General features: G+C 49.8%; 2 protein-coding genes across 4 annotated transcripts; both read left to right on the forward strand.

Annotated features, from left to right (window-relative positions):
• The first annotated feature begins 574 nt into the window (after window positions 1-574).
• SIN3B (SIN3 transcription regulator family member B) lies at window positions 575-14,526 on the forward strand. 3 transcript variants are annotated; one of them, XM_041415758.1, is made up of 18 exons: window positions 575-703; window positions 1,485-1,638; window positions 2,645-2,908; window positions 3,278-3,421; window positions 4,037-4,159; window positions 4,634-4,723; window positions 4,968-5,086; window positions 5,723-5,930; window positions 6,557-6,673; window positions 7,026-7,264; window positions 7,775-7,958; window positions 8,172-8,766; window positions 9,339-9,508; window positions 10,028-10,201; window positions 10,492-10,584; window positions 10,859-10,953; window positions 11,369-11,573; window positions 11,977-14,526. In XM_041415758.1, exons 1-18 carry the CDS (start codon window positions 681-683, stop codon window positions 12,205-12,207), a joined length of 3,228 nt encoding a protein of 1,075 aa, XP_041271692.1. In that variant the 5' UTR covers window positions 575-680; the 3' UTR covers window positions 12,208-14,526. The 3 variants fall into 3 exon arrangements, with proteins under 3 accessions (XP_041271692.1, XP_041271702.1, XP_041271710.1); XM_041415768.1 differs by lacking the exons at window positions 575-703; window positions 1,485-1,638; window positions 2,645-2,908; window positions 3,278-3,421 and adding an exon at window positions 3,669-3,828; XM_041415776.1 differs by lacking the exons at window positions 575-703; window positions 1,485-1,638; window positions 2,645-2,908; window positions 3,278-3,421 and adding an exon at window positions 3,844-3,954.
• Window positions 14,527-19,230: 4,704 nt separating this feature from the next.
• On the forward strand, window positions 19,231-24,129 carry F2RL3 (F2R like thrombin or trypsin receptor 3). Its single transcript, XM_041417347.1, has 2 exons — window positions 19,231-19,374; window positions 20,163-24,129. The coding sequence occupies exons 1-2, from the start codon at window positions 19,299-19,301 to the stop codon at window positions 21,230-21,232; spliced, it is 1,146 nt and encodes a 381-aa protein (XP_041273281.1). The 5' UTR covers window positions 19,231-19,298; the 3' UTR covers window positions 21,233-24,129.
• Window positions 24,130-24,321: the final 192 nt, after the last annotated feature.

Consider the following 24,321-nt stretch of genomic DNA (forward strand, 5'->3'; position numbering starts at 1 on the left):
CGCCATCGCCCCTCCCCCCCCCCCCCCGCCCCCGCGAATGGCCGCTCCTCGCCCCCCCGGGACGGCCCCGCCCGCCCCCGCCGTGACCTGCCCTGTCCCGGCCGCGGTGCCGAACTCGCCCCCCGGGGCTTGTCCCTCACCCGCCGGTATCGGGGGGTGTCCCGGGGGCTTGTCCGTCTCGCGCCGGGGGCTTCCCCGCCCTCCTCCGCCGGTTCCGTGGGGTCCCCTGGGGCCGCATCCCGTTCCCCCGGTACCGTGTCCTGTTCCCCCGGTACCGTGAGGGCTCCCCGGGCCTGTTCCCCCCTCCCCCGGGCCGTGCCCCTCTCCCCGGCCCTGCTGTTCTCTCTGGTACCGCGGTCATCCTCCCCAGGGACCCGTTCCCGGCTCCCCGGTACCGTGTCCCCCTCCGTGCCCTGACACCCCCGGGAAGCCGGCGGGGCCTGCCGTGCTCCGGCCCCTTCACCCGGTACCGAGTGCCCTCCGCCGGTGCTGCGGGCTCCCTCGGGGCCGGCTCCCACCCCCTAGAGTGTCTTGAGGTGCCGTGGGGGGCTCCAGGGCCGTTCCCCTGCCTGGGCTCAGCGTGCTCTCCCCCGCAGGTGGAGGATGCCCTTTCCTACCTGGACCAGGTGAAAATTCGCTTTGGCAGCGACCCTGCCACCTACAACGGCTTCCTGGAGATCATGAAGGAGTTCAAGAGCCAGAGGTAAAGCCAAGGTCCTGCACCCCAGCGTGCTCCAGGGAGCTCCTCAGCCTTTCACAGAACCCCAGAGCATCCTGAGCTGGGAGGGACCCTCAGGGATGCTCAGCCCAGCCCCTGGCCCTGCACAGATGCCCCAAAAATCCCACCCTGAGCATCCCTGGGAGCTCCTGGAGCTCTGGCAGCCTTGGGGCTGGGACCATTCCCTGGGCAGCCTGGGCAGTGCCAGCAGCCTCAGGGGCAAGAACCTTTCCCTGAGCTCCATGCCAAGCCCTGGCACAGCTCCAGCTGTTCCCTCAGGTCTCAGCCTTTGTGGGGTCTCTCTGCCTGTGCAGAGCCCCCCAGCCTTCACCCCATCATTCCCCCTCTGCACACTCACTGCCCTGTGCCCCAGTGGTGCAGTCCTGTGAAGCTGGAGTACTTCTGCCCATCCCATAGTTTTCCAGAGGTGAAGTCCACAGGAGGAAGCAAATCTACTTTTGCTTTCCACTCTGAAACACAGATCTGGGAAATAAGTGAAGCAGCCTGAGCAGAACCTGTGGCCTGTCAGCCCTGGAGGTGCTGGCTGTCTGTCCTGCCCCTTTGCCAAGCTGCACACTCATCTCTCCTCTCCATGGATAACATCCCAGGGCAAAGCTGCAGTGGTCATTCCTTCTAATTGGGCTAATTTTTAAAAAAAATAATTGCTTCTCTAAGTTACCAGATACTTCACATTTCTCTTGGCATTTTCTGGGCTTAACTTGTGTTTCTGATTTGGATAAAAGTAACAAACCCCTCTCAATTTTAGCATTGACACACCTGGAGTCATCCGACGTGTTTCTCAGCTTTTCCACGAGCATCCTGACCTCATTGTAGGATTCAATGCATTTCTTCCTCTGGGCTACAGGATAGAAATTCCAAAGAATGGGAAATTAAGCATACAGTCACCTTTGAATAGTCAGGTAGGTCACAGAGCTCTTATTCTCTAAATAAACTGTTCCATGTGTCACTGGACATGTCTGCACAGTTTGGGCTGTGGAGATTTATGTGTAGTGCACGTTGCTGATGTTTTTAGATGGTTTTCAAACCTGTCATAATGGGTGTAATATAAATTTAAATGTTTATTAAAATAATCATAGAGTGCTTTGAGTTGGAAGGAGCCTTAAAGGTCACCTAGTTCCAACCCCCAATTTATTCTCAAACCAGGTAGTTTGACTTACACAGGAATGATGATTCTGCATGGAAACACCACTGCAACACCAAATATTTCAGTCGTGTTTGGAAACTGAAATTGGAATTTCTCAGTCTTCCACTGAGAAACCAGGAAACTTGTTTAGGAAACAGGCAAAAGAATTGTGAAATCATTGAATTGTTTACCTTAGGAAAGGTCTGTAAGATCATGGAATCCCCTTCAGGTACTGTTGGTATTAAACACACTTGCTGGGATGCAGGTGGGTGTTGCCCCTGCTTGTTTTTTGTTGTTATTGTGTGGTTATGGAGCTGAAATAGAGCAATAAACTGAATTCTGCTGATAAACTTGTGGTTTAACTCCAGTTAGCAGCAGGGACTACCTTTTAAATCTCAGCTCCCTCAGATCTCTGTTACTTAGGAATTAACAGCTGTAAGGGTGTTGTGTTTAATATGCCCCTTAAAACTGGCAGCTCCTCTGCAATGCCCAGTGGCAGCAGAGCCTGCACTGCTGTGTGGTGCAGCCTCTCAAGCAAGGCCAATAAGGCTGTGACAGCCACAAATCAGGTGGTTCCTACACCAGGGAGAACTTCAGGCTTTATTTTAACTGGTGGAGTTAATAAACCAGCTAGGGAAATTGATTGCTGACTGAAATACTTTTTCTTCCTTCTTCACATGACAATACTTTTTAGTGGAGACCTTGCCAGCACTGCTGCTGGGTTGTTGTTGAGCTGCTCCCTGATCTTTTTCCAATCCATCTCGTGTGTCTTGTGCCCCCAGGTGCCCCCAGAGCCTGTTCCCAGTGCACTCCCTGGCAGTGGGCTGGTCTTGCACTACTCCCAGGAGAATTCCCACAACCACAGCGACTGCTCCGAGGAGTTTCGGCAGCAGCTTCCCTACAAAGAAGATAAATCTCAAATTCCCTTGGAATCTGATTCTGTGGAGTTCAATAATGCCATCAGTTATGTGAATAAGATCAAAACACGTTTCCTTGACCATCCAGAGATTTACAGATCCTTTCTAGAAATTCTTCACACTTACCAGGTAAAAAAGTCTCCTGTGGAAGAGGCGGTGGGTTGGCACTGGAGCTGTTGGAATTGTGGTTGTCAAATGAAATCTCTGCCTGTAGAACAGACTTAGAGTTCCCAAGGACTTGTCTTCATAGATATTCACAGGAAATGACAAAAAGTGAGAAAACTGTGGGACTTTGTGGGGTGTCAAGATGTTGTAGCCAGCCCTGTCCTTACTCACCTTCAGTTGATTTTGTGATCCTGTGTGTGAAAGGAGGCTCTGTAAGAACCTGGGGCTGCCTCAGAGTCCTTTCAAGTTGTGTGACATTTTGGCTCAGGGTGGGTTTTCTGGCAGAGTGAGGGATCTTTTGACTCTGTTGAACATCTGTGTGTATCCTTGCAGAAAGAGCAGCTGAACACCAAGGGCCGACCCTTCCGGGGCATGTCAGAGGAGGAAGTGTTCACTGAAGTGGCCAATCTGTTCCGGGGACAGGAGGATCTGCTCTCAGAGTTTGGACAGTTCCTCCCAGAGGCAAAAAGGTCTTTGGTATGTGCTGAGAGCAGGGCAGGATATTGAATGATCTTTCTGCATGTAGAATATTCAAAACATGGAAAATCAAACAGCCAGTAATGAACATTGCTCCTCTTCATTGTTTGGATTTTCTCAGAACAGGTGACTTAACCACGTGCTCTGTGTCCTGTTAGGACTCTTTGTTTGACTGTGACATTCGTGTTTTGGGCTCAGGGTGAGTTTTCTGGCAGAGTGAGGGATCTTTTGACTCTGTTGAACATCTGTGTGTATCCTTGCAGAAAGAGCAGCTGAACACCAAGGGCCGACCCTTCCGGGGCATGTCAGAGGAGGAAGTGTTCACTGAAGTGGCCAATCTGTTCCGGGGACAGGAGGATCTGCTCTCAGAGTTTGGACAGTTCCTCCCAGAGGCAAAAAGGTCTTTGGTATGTGCTGAGAGCAGGGCAGGATATTGAATGATCTTTCTGCATGTAGAATATTCAAAACATGGAAAATCAAACAGCCAGTAATGAACATTGCTCCTCTTCATTGTTTGGATTTTCTCAGAACAGGTGACTTAACCACGTGCTCTGTGTCCTGTTAGGACTCTTTGTTTGAGAGGAGAATGTTGAAATCATTATTTATTTACTTCAGTTCACAGGAAATGGACCATGTGAAGTGAACAGTGTCCAGAAAACTGAGCATGAGAAGAATCTGGAGCACAGCAAGAAGCGATCCAGGCCGCTGCTGCTGCGTCCTGTTTCTGGCCCAGCAAAGGTATCTTTCAGCAAGTAAAAACTTAGAATAACCTCATATTACTTGTGCTTAGCAATTGCTGAGATAAAGGTGTCATGAGTAGTGTCCTTGAGGTATGTAGGTGTATGAGAAACAAAATTTTGAGTTATTTTAATTGCTGTAGAAAAAGGGAATTTTTAGTGCATTTTGAAATGTGTGTGGTAACAGGTTTGATACTAAATATCACAAGCTTCTGTGCTAAGTATTGGCCCTGGAAGGGGACAATTTATTGCTTCTATGCAGAATCTCGAGTGATTTTCTTTTTTGTTGTTTTTTCTTAGCTGGGAGACAAATTTGACAGAGATTGCTGTGAGGACGTGACACAGCAATGCCAGATCACTGCTGGGGAAATACGGGGTCTCAGCCTTTGCAGGGAGCTGTTCTGTGTCAACAGAGTGGAATTTGATGGCATTTGAGTCACAGCATTTTAAATATAACTGCTTGTTCTTTTAACAGAAGAAAATGAAGCTGCGAGGTACCAAAGATCTGTCAGTCGCAACAGTGGGGAAATATGGGACACTGCAAGAGTTTTCCTTCTTTGACAAGGTCAGTATTTGTCCTTTTCTTACATTCTCTGGACTTATCTTCAGCCTTTTACACGGTTGTTAATTTGTTGGTTTTCTGTACAACTTGTATGTCAGCACTTAAGACATTCCCTGACTTTTCAGGTAGAGAAAGACCAACAAAAATTAAAATAGGTGGGTTTGGAAGATGAATAGACTGATAATGAATAATTTTCTCAATACAAGTGGTATTCAGGTGCTGTGATCATCTCTCCAAACTGCTGCAGGTGCGCAGGGTGCTCAAGAGCCAGGAGGTCTATGAAAATTTTCTCCGTTGCATTGCTCTCTTCAACCAGGAGTTGGTCTCTGGCTCTGAGTTGCTCCAGCTTGTTACACCCTTTTTAGGGTAAGTTACTAACTTACCTCTCTGCCCTGTGGTGCTTGGTAGGTCCTACTCTTGTTATTTTTTGGGCACATTGTGAACTTTTTTTACAGAAGTTTTGTATCTAATTTAGAAGTATTTCCTGGTATCAGGCAAGAAAATGAAGTTTAATCCAAAATGAGGAGTAATAAAATCTGAACCTTTACATGTATCTATACAGCTCTTAACGAGTATTGTGAGGAAGATATTTTCCTCTGTCTGTTCACACTCCCCATTTAGTATCTCGAAGTGTAATAAAGGTATAAACATGAAATCTGAGAACAGGGCTGTGAGAAGGATAAACAGCTCCAGCTCTGCTGTGAGCTTCCTGAGCTGTTTGGCTTGCAGCAGAACAGCGAGAGTCAAATGGCAAGGATCAGTTTCTCCTCAGGCACTTAAGGGGAGTGTTTGTGTGGTGAAGGGAAATAATTTTCCTACCTTAAGTGAAAAAAACAAACCCTAGAGCAATTCAGAGAGGATGATAACAGAGGTGAGATGTTGGTGAAAGATTTCTCCCTGCACTGCTGAGTTTGTTTAGATATCTCTGCCTCCCTTTTATGACATGCATTAACCACCCTAAAACAGTCACACTGAAATAACAAAATACTTGTGTTTTTGAAGGAAATTCCCAGAACTCTTTGCACAGTTCAAGTCCTTCCTTGGGGTGAAAGAGCTTTCCTTTGCTTCTCCACTGAGCGACCGCTCCGGGGATGGAATGAGCCGGGAAATCGATTACGCGTCCTGCAAACGCATCGGATCCAGTTACAGGGCTCTCCCAAAAACCTACCAGCAGCCAAAGTGCAGTGGGAGAACAGCCATTTGCAAGGAGGTACTCTGGGATCAGGCTGTTCAATCCCTGAACACACATAAAAATTGGAGTGGGGTGGTTCGTGCCACAGCTGCTGCATGTGGAGTCCCCTTTTCAGTGCTAATTCAATTTATTCAGCCTCTTTATTGAAATAATACCCACATTTCACTAATTTTATCTAAACCTGTCTCATATCACATCTCTAATACCTTTTGAATCTGTGTGCAGACAGAAACTTATTCCTATAGACAGAAAAGAATATTGAATATCCTGGAATTAATTTTCTAGCAGTGGGCCAGTATGGCCTTTGGGAACATTTTTTCTCTGGAAGAGCCCCATGGGGCAGTGCCTGAGGTGCCATTCCTGCTCTTGTGGGGAGCTCTGTCTCCTTTATTTACAACTGCTGATCACTGCAGAGTGATCTCTGTTTGTGAGGTGATAGTGAAGGTGTTACTGAGTTTTCTGAACAGGGCCCTGCAGTTCCACACAGACCTCAAATCTGGGGAGCAGTGACCTGGGAATTAGGCCTGGAATGTCCTACAGAACCTCAGGAAGGAACTATGCAAAAAGACAAGAGAGAAAACCCCACGAGACCAGCTCTGGGCTCACAAGGCCCTGCTCAATGTCATGTCTCTGCACTGTTGCAGGTGTTAAATGATACCTGGGTTTCGTTTCCATCCTGGTCTGAAGACTCCACTTTTGTCAGCTCCAAGAAGACTCCATATGAGGAGCAGCTGCACCGCTGCGAGGACGAGCGCTTTGAGGTACCTCTGCTGCTGAGCCCCCTTTCTGCTCCCTCAGAAAGCAAAACCTCTGGATTTTGCTGAATTAATTAGTGGCCAGTTCCTGAAAGTTCTGTTGGCGTTTGTTGGTTTGAGATGGAGTTTGGTGTGCTGTGCTTGGAGTCTAATAGTTCTTCCTAGGCATGAATCCAGTTCTAAATTGCATGTGACCTTTGGGAGAGCTGGCAGAGGTCTGTTTTCCAGTAAAAACCTTCCTGCTGCTTCCTGGCTCCACCCCGTGGGGCTGGAACACCTTCCACAAACCTGGGCTGCTGCTGCTCTCCATGTTCCTGCTCTGCCTGTTCTGACACTGATTTCTGGGCACTCTCAACAGCTGGATGTTGTCCTGGAGACCAATTTAGCCACAATCCGTGTGCTGGAGAGTGTGCAGAAGAAACTGTCCCGCCTGACCCAGGAGGACCAGGAGAAGTTTCGCCTGGATGATTGTTTGGGAGGAACCTCAGAGGTGATCCAGCGCCGGGCCATCTATCGCATCTACGGTGACAAAGCGCCAGAGATCATCGAGAGTCTGAAGAAAAACCCAGTTACTGCTGTCCCTGTGGTTCTTAAGAGGTAATTCCCATTGTGCTCTGTTCTTTAAGAAGCTGAAAAAAGGATTTTTAAAGCATTTTTAAACAATAAAATGTGAGGATGTAGCCTCAGGCTGTGCTGCTGGAAGTTCTGGTTGGACATCAGGGAGAATTTCTTCACAGAAAGGATTGTTAAACATTGGAAGGGGGTGTCCAGGGAGCTGGTGGAGTCCCCATCCCTGGAACTGTTCAAAAACCAACTGGACATGGCACTTGGTGCTCTGGTGTGGTTGATGAAGCAGTGGTAGGTCAAAGGTCAGACTTGATGATCTCAGAGGTCTTCTCCAACCTAAATGGTTTTGTGATTCTGTAGGTGTTGTTTCAACTTATCATCACTGATGGTGCTTTCTCAAATTTATTTATTGCTTCCAGGAATCAATTCTAGTTTACCACTGATAATTTCTTGCTGCACCACAGTTGGCTACATTAAAATGTTTTGGGTGTGTTTCTGTGCCTGTCTGACTGAACTGACATAGACTGTTTGTTTATGCAGGTTGAAAGCAAAAGAGGAAGAATGGAGGGAGGCCCAGCAGGGCTTCAACAAGATTTGGAGGGAGCAGTATGAGAAGGCCTACTTGAAATCCCTTGACCACCAGGCTGTCAACTTCAAGCAGAATGACACCAAAGCTCTGCGCTCCAAGAGCTTGCTGAATGAAATTGAGAGTGTCTATGACGAGGTGGGTATGACAGGGAATGAGCCCCCCTCCATTCCCTCCCTTGCTGGTGTGACCCAGGTGTGTCCATAGCACCTGGGACTGTGTAGAAGTGGTTGGAAATCAGGTCAAAACCAGCTGTTCCAAGCACAGTGTTATACTGGCTTATTCCTCCTGGCAGGAGTGCTCTTGAGCATGCATTGGAAGGACCTTTATCTGTTTGTCTCTTGATTACAGCACCAGGAGCAGCATTCAGAGGGGAGGAGTTCATCCACCAACGAGCCTCATCTTATCTTCATCTATGAAGACAAGCAGATTTTGGAAGATGCAGCGTCTCTTATCAGCTATTACGTGAAAAGGCAGCCCACTATCCAAAAGGAGGATCAGGCAACCATCAGGCAGATTGTGCATCACTTCATACCTGAGCTGTTCTTCTCTCAGCCACCTGAACACAACATTTCTGAGGAATCAACAGATGAGGACAGAGAAAACCACCAGGGGCAGAACCTGGATACTCCTGAGCTGCGGAAAAAACACGTGCCTGGGCCTCCAAGCAGTCCTTTGGAGACCAAAGCAACCTTCTGTGATGTGACAGCTGCTGAGCCCCACAACACCCTGGATGATGTTTACAGCCTCTTCTTTGTCAATAATAATTGGTATTTCTTCCTGCGCCTTCACCAGACTCTGTGCTCCAGGCTCCTAAAGATTTATCGCCAGGCCCAGAAGCAGCTTCTGGAATATCGGACTGAGAAAGAGAGAGAGAAGCTCCTCTGTGAAGGGAGGAAAGAAAAAACCAATGATCCAGCCATGGAGCTAAGACTGAAACAACCAAGTAAGGATAATGCAGGGCTTAGTTCATTCATAATGCTCTGGGTGCCAGTGCTCCATTGTGTGTGTCTGAGTCACCAGGGCCAGCAGGCAGCTTTGTGAGGGGTGTGGAGGTGCAATCCTCTGCTCTGTTGGTGAGTTGTGGACACAGCTCCTTCAGCAGGGCAGTCAGGGTGTCACAGGCTGCTTCACAGAGACTTCCTGCCAGCCCTTCCTGTGCTCAGGTGTTCTCAGGTACCTCATTGTAGGAATCCGTTACTTTGATTTACAATGGAAACAGCCCCACAAAGAAATAGTTATTGCCCAGGGCAGTCCTGGAAGTGCAGGAGGAAAACTGTCCCAACCTGTCAGGGCAGCTGGCAGGGATCTGCCTGTCTGTACTGTCACTCTCTGCAGTGGGTGTTGTGGATGAGAAAAACTGTCCCAGCCTGTCAGGGCAGCTGGCAGGGATCTGCCTGTCTGTACTGTCACCCTCTGCACTGGGTTTTGTGGTTCTTGTGCAGTGCTGCCTCTTGCACTGCTTGACTTCTCTCTGCCTGTTCTGTGTGTGAAATGAACTCACTTTGCTGTGGCCAGGTGAGGTGGAGCTGGAGGAGTACTACCCAGCCTTCCTGGACATGGTGAGGAGCCTGCTGGACGGGAACATCGACCCCACGCAGTACGAGGACACCCTGCGGGAGATGTTCACCATCCACGCCTACATCGGCTTCACCATGGACAAGCTGGTGCAGAACATCGTGCGCCAGGTGAGGCTGGGCTGGGGCTGCTCACCTCCCCTCACACACAGCCAGGCTGCTGCCAGTGCCCTGTGGAACAATGGGCACTGAGCTCAGAGCAAATCCAGAGAAAAGTGAGATCTGACAGGGAAACGCTCCAGCAGAAATTTAGTGAGAGAATTCGGCTTCCATACAAAAGCCATCTTAGGGGATTTATTCTTTCTGGTCTTTCCCAATGTTTTTTGAGTTCCAGCCTTTTCAAAATTCTGCCATGGTCAAAATACATCTAAGGCAACACAAAAAATGTCAGGTCCTTCTTACTCAAATCTGTCTTCCAGCTGTAGCTTTCTAGTTAAGGCACATCAGCCCCTCTCTTCTCTTCCTTTTATTGCAAAGTCTTGAGAAAGAGAGTGAAATGTGGGAAGTCTCTGGAGTTTGCTGCTTCAGCTGAGTGTGATGCCATGCTGAATTTTACACTCCTTTCATGACACACTGAAGTTAACTCTTGGCCCAGGCTTGCTGACTGAATTCCCCCTTTTTTAATGGAAGCTTCACCATCTAGTGAGCGATGACATCTGCTTGAAGGTGGTTGAGCTCTACCTGAACGAGAGGAAGCGAGGAGCTGCTGGGGGTAATTTGTCATCCCGCTGTGTCCGGGCAGCAAAGGAGACCAGCTACCAGTGGAAGGCTGAACGGTGCATGGCAGATGAGAACTGCTTCAAGGTGAGACCTTGCTGCCAGGAAACGTCACAAAATCACTGAAAAACTTCAGAAAATCTCCCAGGTGGTACTTCACCTGGGAAAAGTTGGGTTTGGAAGCTCCAAGGTGAGAGAGTGAGCAATATGGAGAGAAGGTACCAAAATCAGAGCACAGGCAGTGAGGGGACAGTGTGGCTCACTGAGAAGCCCTGCTGCTTCTCTCCTGGCTTCTATTTGTTGTCCAAATGACTTGTGAATATGCAACATTTTATTGTGAACCCCTGTGGCAAATATTTTCTGTAACTTTATCGCAGGTCATGTTTCTCCAGAGGAAAGGACAGGTGATCATGACCATTGAGCTGCTGGATACAGAAGAAACCCAGACAGAAGATCCTGTGGAGGTCCAGGTAACACCACAGTTACCATAGGGTCTGTGTACCACAGAGAAGATGTCTAAGAATTGTTTCCCTGCTTTATTGTTCCAAACTGTGAGGCTTTGCCAGGAGGACAAGTTTGCCTGGAGGGTGGGCAGATGACTTGTGGATCTGTGGCCATTGACAGAAATGGTACATTAGCAAAAAATCAGCCTCAGAAAAATCAGCTTGGGAATAAACAGCTTCTTTGCAGTGATGTTTGTCCTGATGAAGTGAAATCTCACTGGAACTTGTCTCCCTTGTGCAGCACCTGGCAAACTACATGGAGCAGTACGTTGGGGTGGAAGGAGCTCCCAACAACCAGAATGATGGCTTCCTCCTGAAACCGGTCTTTCTGCAAAGGTGAGCTGCTCCCTGCCCTGAGCCACACCTGCAGCAGCTGCTGCCTCCTCCTCCTCCTCCCTGCCTGTGTGCCAGGGGCTTTGGGTGATGTGCCAGCCCTGGGGGAGTGCACTCACCTTTGAGGGGCTGCTCCAGGCCAGTGAGCTGCATGGGAATGCTGAAGGAGAAATTTATGACCACTGCACTGAGGTTTGTTCGTGGAACTGTGTTTGGAATGGAGCAGGATGGGATTCTGGGTCTGCTTTGTTCCCATTTCACTAAATATTTGTCAGAGGATACAGAGGAAGATCCCGGAGAAAGCCTGAAAAACGAAACGTGCAAATACAAGTTCCATACTTGTGCTGTGAGCCCTGTCAGCTGAGGAGAGCACTTCACCAGGTATGACACATGCTTTGTCATCCTTGTTGTGCTCCAGAAACCTGAAGAAGTTTCGCAAGTGGCAGTGCAAGCAGGTGAGGGCCCTGCGCAGCGAGGTCAAGAGCTCCTGGAAGCGGCTGATCGGGGTGGAGAGCGCCTGCAACGTCGACTGCCGCTTCAAGCTCAACACCCACAAGATGATGTTCATCATGAACTCCGAGGATTACATGTACAGGAGGGGAGCTCTCTGCAGAGCCAAGCAGGTACATCTCCCTTTTGCTCCCTCTGCAGCCCAGGTGGTAGCAGAGGTTGGGGGTGGGAGGCAAAACGCAGGTACCAATAATTCCAATTCTGCAATACCCATTGCAGGAATTGTGTCTGAATTCCTGCAAGCTGCACCCAAAAGTTACTGCTCTGTGTTGGGTGTAACACAGAGGAGAGCTAGTAAATGCTCTGTTCTGTACTTTGGATTAGTTAGCAGCCTTTTCTTTACATGCAAATTTTAAGTGGGAGTGGCAGCCATTAGGAAATAAGGGTGGTTAAACGGTCTGCGGTTTCCTGTTTCAGTTTGTGTTGTTCTCAAAGCATTGCACACCTCAGGTAGAGCTGAGGGCTTTGGCTTTTCCCCCAGGAACCTCTCAGTGATCTTTACTGCCCTGCTCCCAGGTCCAGCCCGTGGTGCTGCTGAAGCACCACCAGCAGTTCGAGGAGTGGCACAACCGGTGGCTGGAGGAGAACGTGTCCATGGAGGCCGTGGATGTGGTTCAAGACTGGCTCATGGGGGATGAGGACGAGGAGATGGTGCCCTGCAAAACCACCTGTGAGACAGTGAATGTCCACGGGGTGCCAGTGAACAGATACAGAGTCCAGTACAGCCGCCGTCCTGCTTCGCCCTGAGCACCCAGACAAGGCAGAGCTCTGCTGGTGAAGCACATTTACGATGAGAATAGTGGTGGGAATGCAATGTATGTATTAATGATATTTATCCAAACAGCATTTTACTTTGGATTATCATGTATTTTCCATATGGCATAGACTTGTCTCCTTGCAGTGTAATCCTCCAGCCATCATGAAGAGACTTTGAAAAGCTTTTATGGGAAGGGGGCTCTTGGCATTGCCACACACTTTTTAGTAGTTTCCTGGCTTTAGGCCACTGCTGACCAGCTCAGTCAGGGGGTGAACTACCACTAGTGGTGTTGTTGGAGAGGTGGGGCTGGGCTGGTGTTTGAGCAGATGCTGGCAGCTGCTTCCACTTCTAAGGGTTTGATATTCCCTCTTTTCCTGACTGAGCTATCTTGGAGCCTGCAGAACTCTTCACTGTACCCTGGGAATGCCAGAGGGGGCGAGAGCCCCCGGCACAGGGGGTCTTCATTATCCCTGTGAGCCAACAAGGCAACAAATGACTCTTGTTCCTGGTGCTCTGGTGAGAAAAATGCCAAAACTGACACGGGGATGGCCAGCACTCAAGGCTCTGACGCTCCCTCATCAACCAAGTGTTCAGGAGCATGAACTGAAAGGAAGAACCCTGAGCTGTGGTGCTGGGATGGGAGTGATGCCCAGCCAGAGATCCTCCAGCTGCCAGCACTGCTTTGGGAGCTGAGGAGCTACTGCAGACTCTGCCTTCCAGAACATCCGTGGGGAGGAATGTCCATTGCGAGGTCTGGCCTGGTTTTTGGGTTTGTGTTTTGCATGCTGGTGGGCAGCTCCGGAGCTGGGCGTTTCCCGGCGTTTCCCTGTGCATGCCCAGCCCCCGGCGCTCCGGGGCTGCAGCACATCGGTCACATCGGCAGATGGAGCTCCCGGAGCACAGCTGAGAGCTGAGCTCCGGCCCACGGCCTCTCCTGTTTCTGCTGGGTCAGCACAGGCGCTGGGTTTGCAGGGACGCACGGAAATCTGCGAGGAGCAGAGTGAGATTCAGCCACAACCGTCCTAGACGAGCATCCGTACTGCTATCGAAGCTTTTTTTGCCATGAAGCCTAACACAGCCTGCCCTGATCCATGCAGAACACTACATCTGACTTCATCTAGTGAGAAATCAAGGAAATTTACTCGTGTCTGTCCTGCAGCCCCACTGTGACTTCACTCCTGTTTTTCAGGGGCCAAGGGCAAGCACGCTGTCCGTGGAGTGTATTACAAAATTAACATTTTTGAGGCATACCCAGCCTCCTTTCAGCTTTGCTTCCAACTTTTCCCTGGCTTTTGGGGCAATAACCCCCCCACCCTGAAACTTTCTGTGGCTTTGATTTTTAGGTTATGATTTCTGCCAGACCTGAGGAGCAGCCTGTAGGATTTGTCCTGGGTTATTTCCACTGTACGACATTTGGTTTCACAATTGTCTCACTTGACAGTAGAAAAATTGGCCTTTGGGGTATGTTTAATAGAAAACTGTCCCAAGTCTTTGTCTTTTTTGCAAAATAATCTGTGGGAGGGAAGGAGGGAGGCCACTCTCTGGCATTCATGGCCACTTGCACAACCACTGCCAGCAGAGACTTTTCATCAGGAGCCTGTGTTCTCCTGAGCTGGGTCTCTGCTAAACTTTGGTTCCTGAAATGATCTGAAGGTTCTTTCCCTGCCCTCATTGCAGTGATGAGAGAGCACGAGGCTCTGCAAGGGCTGGGGGGAGCAGGGGAACAAGCCCAGTGCCAAGCACAGTGTCCCCCTTTCCTTCCAGCCAGCTCACCAAAACACACCTCAGTCCTGCTCACCTCTCTGCTGTCTCCCAGTGGAGATGACAATTGTGCCAAATTTTATGGTTTTATGATACAGAAAACTGTTTACTAGAAAATAGGTGGCAACTTGTGGCTTAAAATGCATTTGATTCCAGGTGGCCCAAGGTGGGCAACACACCTGGGCACCGTCCTGTTCCATCACCCATTCTAAGTGTACTTCAGGTATTTTTAAGCATCCTTATTTTGTAAACCTTAATTTATAATCTGAACTGATTAAGCAAGACTTTTGCCCTTTACAGTGCTATTGTCTCAAAGCTAAGAGTAGCAAGGGATGTGAAGGGATTGTCAGGCAGGTTTGAGAGGGGCTTGTTCATGTCTGAGGGTTTCAGCTGTGTATCTGCACGACCTTGAGTCAAGAGTTTGTTCTTCCATTTGTTTGAAGGATCTTTGCTTTTGGGCTTGTAATTGCTTTGCCAGCTCCTTGAATGTAGTTTTTTTTATATTTATTTGCACATTCAAGTAAAATAAAATATTGATTTTAAAAGTCTGCAGCTCTCACTGTTTTATGTTTCTTTCCAACTAATTTAAATTTTGTGACAACCCCCAGAATTGACTGTCTTATACCTGAAACTGGATTTTACATGGGAGAAAAATGGAAGGGTTGAAGTTCCTGGACGGGCTGCAGGGTGTGCTGATGCAGCTGTGTGTCAGCAAGTGCTGTGTGAGGGTGTGAGCAGTGCACTCGCTGATGGAAAAGGGAAATACATTTCCTGCAAGCAGAGAAAAGCAAGAGGCTGCACTCATGGGAGCTGCCAAAACCCCTCCTGTAGCAGGGAGCCCAGAGGGTGGCACAGTTGCTCCACCAGAGAGGTCTCAAAAGCAAACATTGGAAAGGCTGGAGCTGTGCCAGGGCTTGGCATGGAGCTCAGGGAAAGGTTCTTGCCCCCGAGGGTGCTGGCACTGCCCAGGCTGCCCAGGGAATGGTCCCGGCCCCAAGGCTGCCAGAGCTCCAGGAGCTCCCATGGATGCTCAGGGTGGGATTTTTGGGGTGTCTGTGCAGGGCCAGGGGCTGGATTTGATCCCTGAGGGTCCCTCCCAGCTCTGTGTCCTCCTCAGCTTTTCCCTGCCCAGGCTCAGCGCTGTCTCACAAAGATGCAGGGCCAGGGGCTGGATTTGGTCCTGGTGGATCCCTTCAGCTCTGGAGTTGTGTCCTGCCAGGCAGTGGCTCCTTGCACCCTAGCAGCACCTTTGCCAGAGATGGGGCCCAGCACAGGGAACCCCAGGAATCCCTCAGTGAACACAAGCAGGGCTCAAGACAGAAGGGGCTGATTCCAGCTCCCAACCCCACAAGCACATCTGCTACAGGTTAAGACAACACAACTGCAACCATGAAAATAACCCTCCACCCGCCTTTCCCTCAGCCTCCCCAAATTCCTGGCTAATAACACGTTGAACTGTGTTCCCTGTGAGCTCTGCACGACAAATGAATGAGTGGATTTTGCAAATGAAGCCGTGGTGATGTGACCCAGAGCTGATAGGAGTTTCCTTTACATCATCCCCAACACTTCCGTTGCCATAACAAAAGGCAGCTCTGCTCTCGGGCAGCCCCCTGCTTGCTCACAGGGAAACAAACTGTTCTTCTCCCCATAACAATCCTCTGGTGCCTGGATTGCACAGAATAATTGGATTAAAATGGTGGTTGGTGGGGGGGGGGGGATGTCTCAGAGGACACAGCCCACTTTGCACAAGTCTTCTCTTGGCCCTCTCACAACGGGGATGTTCCCTGCACCAAGGGGAGGGACAGCCAGATGTGACATGAGAGCACTTGGAGATCTCAGGGAGTGGACAACAGCAAACAGCTTTAAAACATCCTTCAGAGTTGCAGGATGGAATAGGTATAAATGGTTTGCACAATTAAACTCAGAGTGGCTAAAGGGAGTACCTGAGGTCAGCATTTAACATTCCAGGATGTTTTTAATGTGTTTCCTCATCAGGGATGCATTGAAAGGGTCAGGCCTGTGAACCAGTGAGAGAGTCTAGAACTGTGTGCAAACACTAATCGAGGTTTTCTTCATGTTTTAGCAATTTCTCTGGGTTAGAACTAACCAACTCAATTTACAGACTAAATTAAAGTCTAGCGACTCCTAACCTGTGCTAAAGGATGAATCCAAAGGGTCCTCCTGATGCTGAAAAGGAATGATGATGATGATGATGATGATGATGATGATGATGATGATGATGATGATGATGATGATGATGATGATGATGATGATGATGATGATGATGATGATGATGATGATGATGATGATGATGATGATGATGATGATGATGATGATGATGATGATGATGATGACTGAGGTCAGCATTTAACATTCCAGGATGTTTTTAATGTGTTTCCTCATCAGGGATGCATTGAAAGGGTCAGGCCTGTGAACCAGTGAGAGAGTCTAGAACTGTGTGCAAACACTAATCGAGGTTTTCTTCATGTTTTAGCAATTTCTCTGGGTTAGAACTAACCAACTCAATTTACAGACTAAATTAAAAGTCTAGCAACTCCTAACCTGTGCTAAAGGATGAATCCAAAGGGTCCTGATGCTGAAAAGGAATGATGATAATGATGTTGATGATGATGATGATGATGATGATGATGATGATGATGATGATGAGGATGATGACGATGATGATGTTGTGTCAGACCAGGTAACCCCCACCCCACTGTCACTATCTTGCTGAGAAAGGCCCCCAAAAAGCTGTTTCAGAACACTGAGTTGTGTTAATAAGCTTCAAATATTCCTGGAAAATGTCTTCATGTGGATTTTATGCTGTGAAGTGAAAAGTGCCAGCAAGCAGAAGAGCAGCTCTGACAAACCTCCCTCAGCAGGGTGAGGCTGAGGAGAATGTCTGGGGTCACCCAGGGAGAGACTGGGTGGGATCCCAGAGGGACAGGAGAAATGTGGGACAAGCAGGAGGAGAGGAGAGCATTCCCTGGAGCCAAGCAGATTTCAGGCTGGCCCTGGGAGAAAGAGGGTACCTCTGACAGAGATTTGAGGGCACCTTGAACATGCAGAGCCTGCAGATCCAGCTCTGATCTTCTGCTCAGGAACCCCCTGGAGCTGCTGGAACAGAGCAGCCACAGTGAATCCCATCCTTTACCCACCACAGTTTGCTCATCTGAGCCTCCAAGATGTATGGGACAGGCCAGGTGGTGTTTGTACCCTCCCCCTGAGCCCTGAAATCCCCAGCCTGATTTCCAGCATTACATCTTTTGGGTTCAGAGCCACGGAATGGAAGAGCCCCTGCTCCCAGGAGATTATCTATTGCGCAATGAATTACTTTAAAACCGAATTGTTACCCCACAGGGCAGGGATCACACGACTTAAAGAGATGTTAACAAGCCGTGACAAACCTCTGGCATTAGAATTTTCAGGCAAGCTGTTCTGCATCTAAGGCAGTCACTGAAGATCACACAGCATCTGAAAAATGAAGGATACAGCGATGAGTAACCTCTCTCTGCTCCACTCCAGAGACCTGCCCATAGGAAGCAGGGCTGTGATTTGCACACTATCTGAACCTGATTATGGCTAATTTTTTGCATACAGAGCATGGAAAGGATCCTGGCTGAGGCATGGAAAATATGTGGCCACATGAGTCATTCTGCAATGGTTCATAAATCCTGAGAGAATCACAAAAGCAAAACATCTAACATTGCATCTTCCCTCTCCCTGCCAGTGGAACTCCACCTCTTGACACGCTCGGCACAAGGATGTGGGAATATGGTGAAAGCAAAGGAAATAGGATCATTTTCTCCTTGGAATAGAAGAATCTCATCAAACAGCAGCCAGGCTCGGATTTGCAACCTTCACAGAAGAGGCCATTCATGAGGCGAGGAGAAAGAAACGAGCTGCTCCTCAGGTTGCCAAACCAAATTTACAGTTCCTACTGCCTGGGCTCCAGCTCCTGTCCTTCCTTCCTTCCCTGCAGAGCCAGGCAAGGACTGCAGAGAAGAGCCCAAAGCTCAGCACCCTCCAGCCATGACCTCCTGTCCCACTGGCCCGTGCACGTGGTGGCCAGGGCCACACTGGGGCTCTGGCACGGGAGATGGGAGAGGATTTAGGAGCTTCCCAGAGCAGAGCACAGAAGGGACCTGCTCTGGGGGTCAGAGCAGAGGGGACCTGGCAGCAAAGGATCTTAAGGTTCGTTGAAGCTCTGCCAGTCCCGGTTACAGCATCACCTGAGTTGTCTGGGCACAACCAGCAGCTCCTTGTGCTGCTCTGAGTTCTTAACCCAGGCAGAGTGGGGATTGTGCAGGGTGAGACTGCTCAGCTCTGGGAAAAGGCAGCATTTTTTGGGGCAGGAGTGGCTGGAGCTCCCCATTATCTCCCCACCAGCAGGGACTTCCTGCGTGCCCTTTGCAGGCCCCTTTCCTTTCCTGCTGCATGGAGCTGCTCTCCCTGTCCCAGTGCTTTATCAGAGGAAGCAAAGCATCTCCCCTCTCTGCCACCCACCCTTGGTCTGTCATGGTGCTCCTGCTGCTGCTTTCTAGAGCAAAGAGCTCCAACCCAGAGGACTTTTAACCATCTTCTGCAGTAAAATCAAGAAGGTGCAGGAGCTTGGTGCTGTTTAGCCAGGAAGCAGGAGCAGGAATAAAAGGGAATAAAATGGAATAAAAGGGAATAAAAGGGAATAAAAGGGAATAAAAGGGAACTCTGAAGGGCCCAGCCTGATCTGGAGGCTGACACTAAAAGCTTTCCACTGCCAGAACATGAGTCTGCAGGAGCCCCCTGGAATCACTGGGAGATCTGTGGGATCTGCAGCTCTGGTGTCTGGGATATCTCCCTGTTTGTAGTACCAGCAAATGTTGTGACTCAGGCTTCAGGAAAAGACCTCAGCTCACCCACAGAGCCACTCAGGCCTCTGTCGTGGGAGGATGCTCAGCATTTCCATGGGCTGAGGTGCGTGGGCTCTGTTTATGTGCAGACTGCATCAAACCCCACCACATTTGTTATTTCCAGGAATATTCCGGAGCAGGAAGGAGACCCAGATGAGTCACTTGAGCCACCATCTCACACTGAGGATGAAGTGCAGCCCTAAAACACTTGGTGTCTGGCTGAATAGGCCCCTCCCAGTCCCAGACTGATGCTGGGGACGTCCAGCCTGGGCTCCTGTGGTGCCAGCCCCTCCATCCCCTCATCCCGCCCTGATCTGCCCCGTTTCTTCTGAGAGTTAAGGAGCAGCAGGAGGAAATGCGTAAGCAGGGTCCCTGCTGCTGCTGCTCCCACACAGCTCTGGCTCTGGGCTGTGCACAGACCCTGCACTGCCATGGGCACCCTTGGGAACAGGCAGCTCCTGCTCTGCTGTGCCCTCTGGGGACTCTGCCTGGCCTCGGACTACGATGGTGAGTGTCTGCTTTGGGTGGAAATCTGCTGCTTGGTAAAGTGCTGGGTGTTTGGATCTCTGTAAGATCCCTGAAAGCTCATTTTTTAATGGGTTCACATGGGAGGATGCTCTGATAGAGCTTTGTGTGGGCTCTTGTTGAAGCAGGAGGTTGACAGAGGAGATACAGAAGAAAAAGAAGCTGGGGTGGAAGAAACTAGAAAGAGAAAGGAAAAAGAAAGGAGCAGTAAACCAGAAAGGACTCAAAAGCTAAATCTTTAGCTACTTATACACCCAGAGCCACAATTTTACACTGGAGTGGCTCCAGAACTTTGGATTGTTGTGAAAGACCAGCAGAGGAATTGTTCTCTGGATTCCCAGGCCTATTCATGGCTGTAGAGAGGAATTTCTCTCTGGATTCCCAGGCCTGTACATGGCTGTAGAGAGGAATTTCCCTCTGGATTCCCAGGCCTGTTCATGGCTGTACAGAGGAATTTCTCTCTGTATCCCCAGGCCTGCTGATGGCTGTAGAGCATTACAGTCCATTGTAAGCTGTGGAAAACCAGAGGGCAAAGGAATCAGGGATGTTCCCAGAAAGGTGGCTGCGGGTGGCTCCTGCACACCAAACTCTGCCAGCCAGCTTTTCCTGCCCATCACTCAACAGCCTTTCCAGAACATTCCCAGTTGTAGGGGCCCCAACAGAAAAGACAAAGAGCAGCCTTTGGGGTGAGCTGTGTGCACAGCCTCCACAGAGTCTCCAGCCGAGTGAGGAACAGGCTGAGTGAGTAACAGGCTGCCTTCCCCTCTCAGATTACTCTCAGAACAGCACCAGCGAGCAGGCCAGCACACCAGAGGTCACCCCGTGTCCCCGAGCCATCCCGGGCGACCAGGCCACGGTCAACAATGTCACCTACCTGCTGATCCCCGAGGCCACCCGTGCCCAGCTGGGCAGTGCCATCACCGTCAGGCTCATCCCGTGCCTCTACAGCCTGGTGTTCCTGCTGGGGCTGCCGGCCAACGCGCTGGCCCTCTGGGTGCTGGCCACCAGGGCCGAGCGCCTGGCCTCCACCGTGTTCCTGATGAACCTGGCCGCCGCCGACCTGCTGCTCGTCTCCGTGCTGCCCTTCAAGATCTCCTACTATTTCCTGGGCAACCACTGGCCCTTCGGGGAAGGGCTGTGCCGCCTCACCACGGCTCTCTTCTACGGCAACATGCACTGCTCCGTGCTGCTGCTCACCTGCATCAGCGTGGATCGCTACCTGGCCGTGGCTCACCCCTTCTCCTCCCGCGCCTTCCGCACTCCCACCTTGGCCGCCGGCACCTGCGCCGGGGTCTGGCTCTGCTCTGCTGCCCTGACGCTGCCCCTGACCCTGCAGCAGCAGTCCTACCCCCTGCTCGGGGCAGGCCTCACGCTGTGCCACGACGTCCTGCCCCGGCACGAGGATGATGGTTTCTACTTTTATTATTTCGTGGCGCTGATCGCCTGCGCCTTCCTGCTGCCGCTGCTGCTGCTGGCGCTGAGCTCGGGCGCGGTGCTGCGCGTCCTCCTGCGCGGGGGCGGCCGCTACGGCCACGCCGCCAAGCTCACGGCCCTCGTGGTCGTCACCCTCGTGGTTTTCTATGCCCCCAGCAACGTCCTCCTGCTGCTTCACTACTCCAGCCCCTGCTCCAAGCTGCACGGCCGGCTGTACCTCAGCTACATGGTCAGCCTGGCCCTCAGCACCTTCAACAGCTGCGCTGATCCCTTCGTCTACTACTACGTGTCGGAGGATTTCCGGGAGAAGGTGAGGAGGAGAGTCTTCAGTGGCAGCAAAAAAACCACCACTTCCCTAAAGACCTCCAAGGAAACGCTGCCCCGGTCCAAGCATTCGCTGGTGTGAGCCTCCAGCCCGGCTCGCTGCTCCCAGGGCTCTCAGAATGCACACAGTGGGGATAAGAGGAATTCAGCACTGGAATTCCACAAGTTTCACCCAGAACAGCTTTTCCCAGGAGCCAAGTGCTTTCCCTGTCTGCACAGATAAGGATGAATAAACCCAGGCTGTGAGATTCTTTGCCCAGAGGAGATGCTGAGTGCTGGACACATCCATCCTTTACTGGGACACTGCCTGCAGCCTCTCAGCTGCTCCCACACCACCAGGGATGTTCCTCCCCATACACCTGGGTCTGCTGTTCCTAACCTGGCTGCTCTCTGCCTGCTACTCCTGCTCCTGGCTTGCTCTCTGTCCTTAAATGCATATTCCCTTCCCCTAAAACAAAAAAAGAGGCATCATTGCAAAACCAAATGTCTAAATGTTTCAAAAGCTACTCTCCTGAACTAAACCAGTCTGTCAAAGGACTGCAGAGTACTGGCTTGTGTAGCAAAAACATTCTTGGCTTGATTTGTCAGCAACCCCTCAGGAACGTCAGCCCACCGTTGGTAAAAGGTGTAAAAATCCCCTTCACTCATCCCTGTTTTTGCAAATCACCCTTGGCATCCATCATTTATTTGAGGCAAATGTTGTATTAATGGATTTTATAAAAAAATGATGTCTCATGAAGGGAAATAGTAAAGTAGGAATGGAGCAAAGCCTCTGGTACTTCACATTTCCTTTATGTAATGTCACCTACAGCCAAAAGCTGGCTCTGATCAAAGTGGTGCTCAGGTTTGTTGTTTGTTGTACCTGCTGCAAATCTGACAAAATGCAGCCTGCCCATCTCTCAGACACAACTGGGGCAGAGCCCTGTGAGCAGCCAGGTAGAAAATGAGCAATAAACCTCTTTAGAGCTCCTTAATTCTTTAGTTTTCCCAGCACAGGCTTGACAAGATAAAGCATGAATAAGAGGCAGAGAGGATTGTCTTAAAATCAGTTTTTAATAAAATATTTATCAGAATCTAAAACAAACAATTTTCTGGACTCAGACTTGCTAAGATGTGTGTGAACAGACCAACAGCTAGTCAGAGAGCTGTTTGTGTGTACCTGTGGGGGCAAAAGGCAGGGGAAACACAAAGCTGGGCTCCAGGTGCTGGGCTCTCAGTCAGAAACAGCAGGGACTAAAAAAACCTCAAACCCAAAGGCAGGCTGGTAGAGGTTTTCTAAAGAGTTTCTCTATTCACAATAATGAAAACCAGGTTATTGTGCATTAAATGTCAGCAGTCAGTGTGAGCAAAGCAAGTGCTGGTGTGTTGGGGATGTTCTTCAAGCAAGCTGAACATTTTTTCTGGTATTTGCTTTCTACTGAGGCTGATTAAGAAGGAGGGGAAGAGGCAAGACCAAAACACAGGAGAAGAAAGAACAAGGGGAACTATTGCTTTAAAATAAATACCATGGTAATGATTACTCTGCATAATGTACAGGTACAAATATATAAATATTAATTTCCTTGAAAGGATTGCAAGCATCAATCACTGATAACTAGCACTGCTGCAGCTATTCAGTCACAGAACTCGATGGAAGAAGCAATTTCTGTGTCTTACAAACCCACTGGCACTTTTCTCCTTTTGTAGTGAGGGACCATCAGGAAAAGGAAAGGAGAAACATCTCTCTGACAGAGGAAGGCAAAGTCTCTAAGCCAGAAACAACCCAAAGCAGCAGCCTTGCTGGCTTTGGCTTTCCAGCACCCAGCTGGCCTTTTCCTTGGTGGAAAAAAAAAACAAAACCAATCCTTCTCTCTAAACTGCCTGGCTGAGGTGCACAAAGTGGGAGCCTGAGATGTCCTTGTGCTCTCAGGGACAGGAGGGAGACTGAGCAGAGCTGGACCTAAGCCTGTCAATGGCTTTGGGTCTGTTCTGCTTTGTCCAGTGGTGCTCAGGGATCCAGTCCTACACTTTCTGTATTCCAAGCAGGATGTTGAAGAATGGAGGAAAAATAATCTATGATTTTTTTCCCCTAGATAAGAATGAATGATGGTGACAAGAAACACGAACTACAAATGTGGGACAGGGGAAAGCTCTGGACCCTCAGCTGGGGTGGAGAAGAGAGCAGAGACCTCCTTTATTCCTGTGATAGGGGGAAAAGGCAACCACAGTGGTGGAACTGCAGTTTATTTGATTCATTTCCTTAAATAAAATCACCTTTTTAGCAACAAAGAGGAGCTGGTTTGGTGTAGCAAGAGCAGGGGGAGGCAGCAGCTGCCAAGAGCAGAGGAACTGGAAGTGCCAAGGCTGGGGGTGAAGTCAGGATCCAGAAATCCTGCCACATCCCCTCCCACACACTGCCCTGCTCTGTCTGACTCTGAGGACAGGAAGGCTGCTCTGCCTTTGCCTTCTGAGGGTCCAGGGCTCTCTGGCTTTCCTTTGAATTGTAAAACAGAAGCCAGACTCCTCTGCCTCAAGCACTGGCACAGAGATCCCTCAGACAAGGCCCTGATTGATGGGCTGGCACCACCAGCAGGAATTATTTACCTGGCAGCAACAGGGGGATGTCTGCAGCTGGAATTAGGACATTACATCTCCCACAGCCTGAGGAAAGCAAAGAAAGCCAGGTTTAATTCTTGGCTGGAACTCCCCACCCTCACCTCCTCGTCCCTAGAGGGAGGTCTGAGTGCCCAAGGATCTGTGAGAGGACCAAGCAGTTTAAAACTACTTCAAATATCTCTCCAGAAGCATTCACTGGGTGTACAATGGGTGAGAGAGAGCAGGAGAGGAAAACCAGAAAGGGACTGAGGACTCCAGAAAACAGGTCCCATCTCCTGGATGAAGGCAGTCACAAACATCACCAGGGTCACCAAATGCCTCATCCTCCCAGCTCACAGCACCAAACAGCTGCAGCCTGAACCAGCAAACAGCAGGGTTTGTATTGTGCAGTTTTGAGTTTTAGGGGAAAAAAAAAAAAAAGAAAAGGAATCTTGTTGCAGCTCACACTAGGCCTGTTATTTACCCAGAGATAAATATTGACTCAGTCCTGTGTGTGTACACAATAGCCAGTGCCTGCCAGGACAGTTGCTTGCAGGAGGTGGAATTTCGTTTAAAGGCATTTATTTACCTGCCAGG

The sequence above is a fragment of the Onychostruthus taczanowskii genome, unplaced genomic scaffold (genome assembly GCF_017590055.1).
Source record: "Onychostruthus taczanowskii isolate IOZ18803 unplaced genomic scaffold, ASM1759005v1 scaffold106, whole genome shotgun sequence".
Lineage (NCBI taxonomy): Eukaryota > Metazoa > Chordata > Aves > Passeriformes > Passeridae > Onychostruthus > Onychostruthus taczanowskii.

Excerpts from the sequence above, each read along its gene's own strand:
- SIN3B (XM_041415758.1), top strand. The coding sequence starts at position 681 with ATGAAGGAGTTCAAGAGCCAGAG. Across the intron at positions 704-1,484 it reads AAGGAGTTCAAGAGCCAGAG|CATTGACACACCTGGAGTCA; the intron begins GTAAAGCCAAGG and ends TCTCAATTTTAG. Across the intron at positions 7,959-8,171 it reads TTGAGAGTGTCTATGACGAG|CACCAGGAGCAGCATTCAGA; the intron begins GTGGGTATGACA and ends TCTTGATTACAG.
- F2RL3 (XM_041417347.1), top strand. The coding sequence starts at position 19,299 with ATGGGCACCCTTGGGAACAGGCAGCTCCTGCTCTGCTGTGCCCTCTGG. Across the intron at positions 19,375-20,162 it reads CCTGGCCTCGGACTACGATG|ATTACTCTCAGAACAGCACC; the intron begins GTGAGTGTCTGC and ends TTCCCCTCTCAG.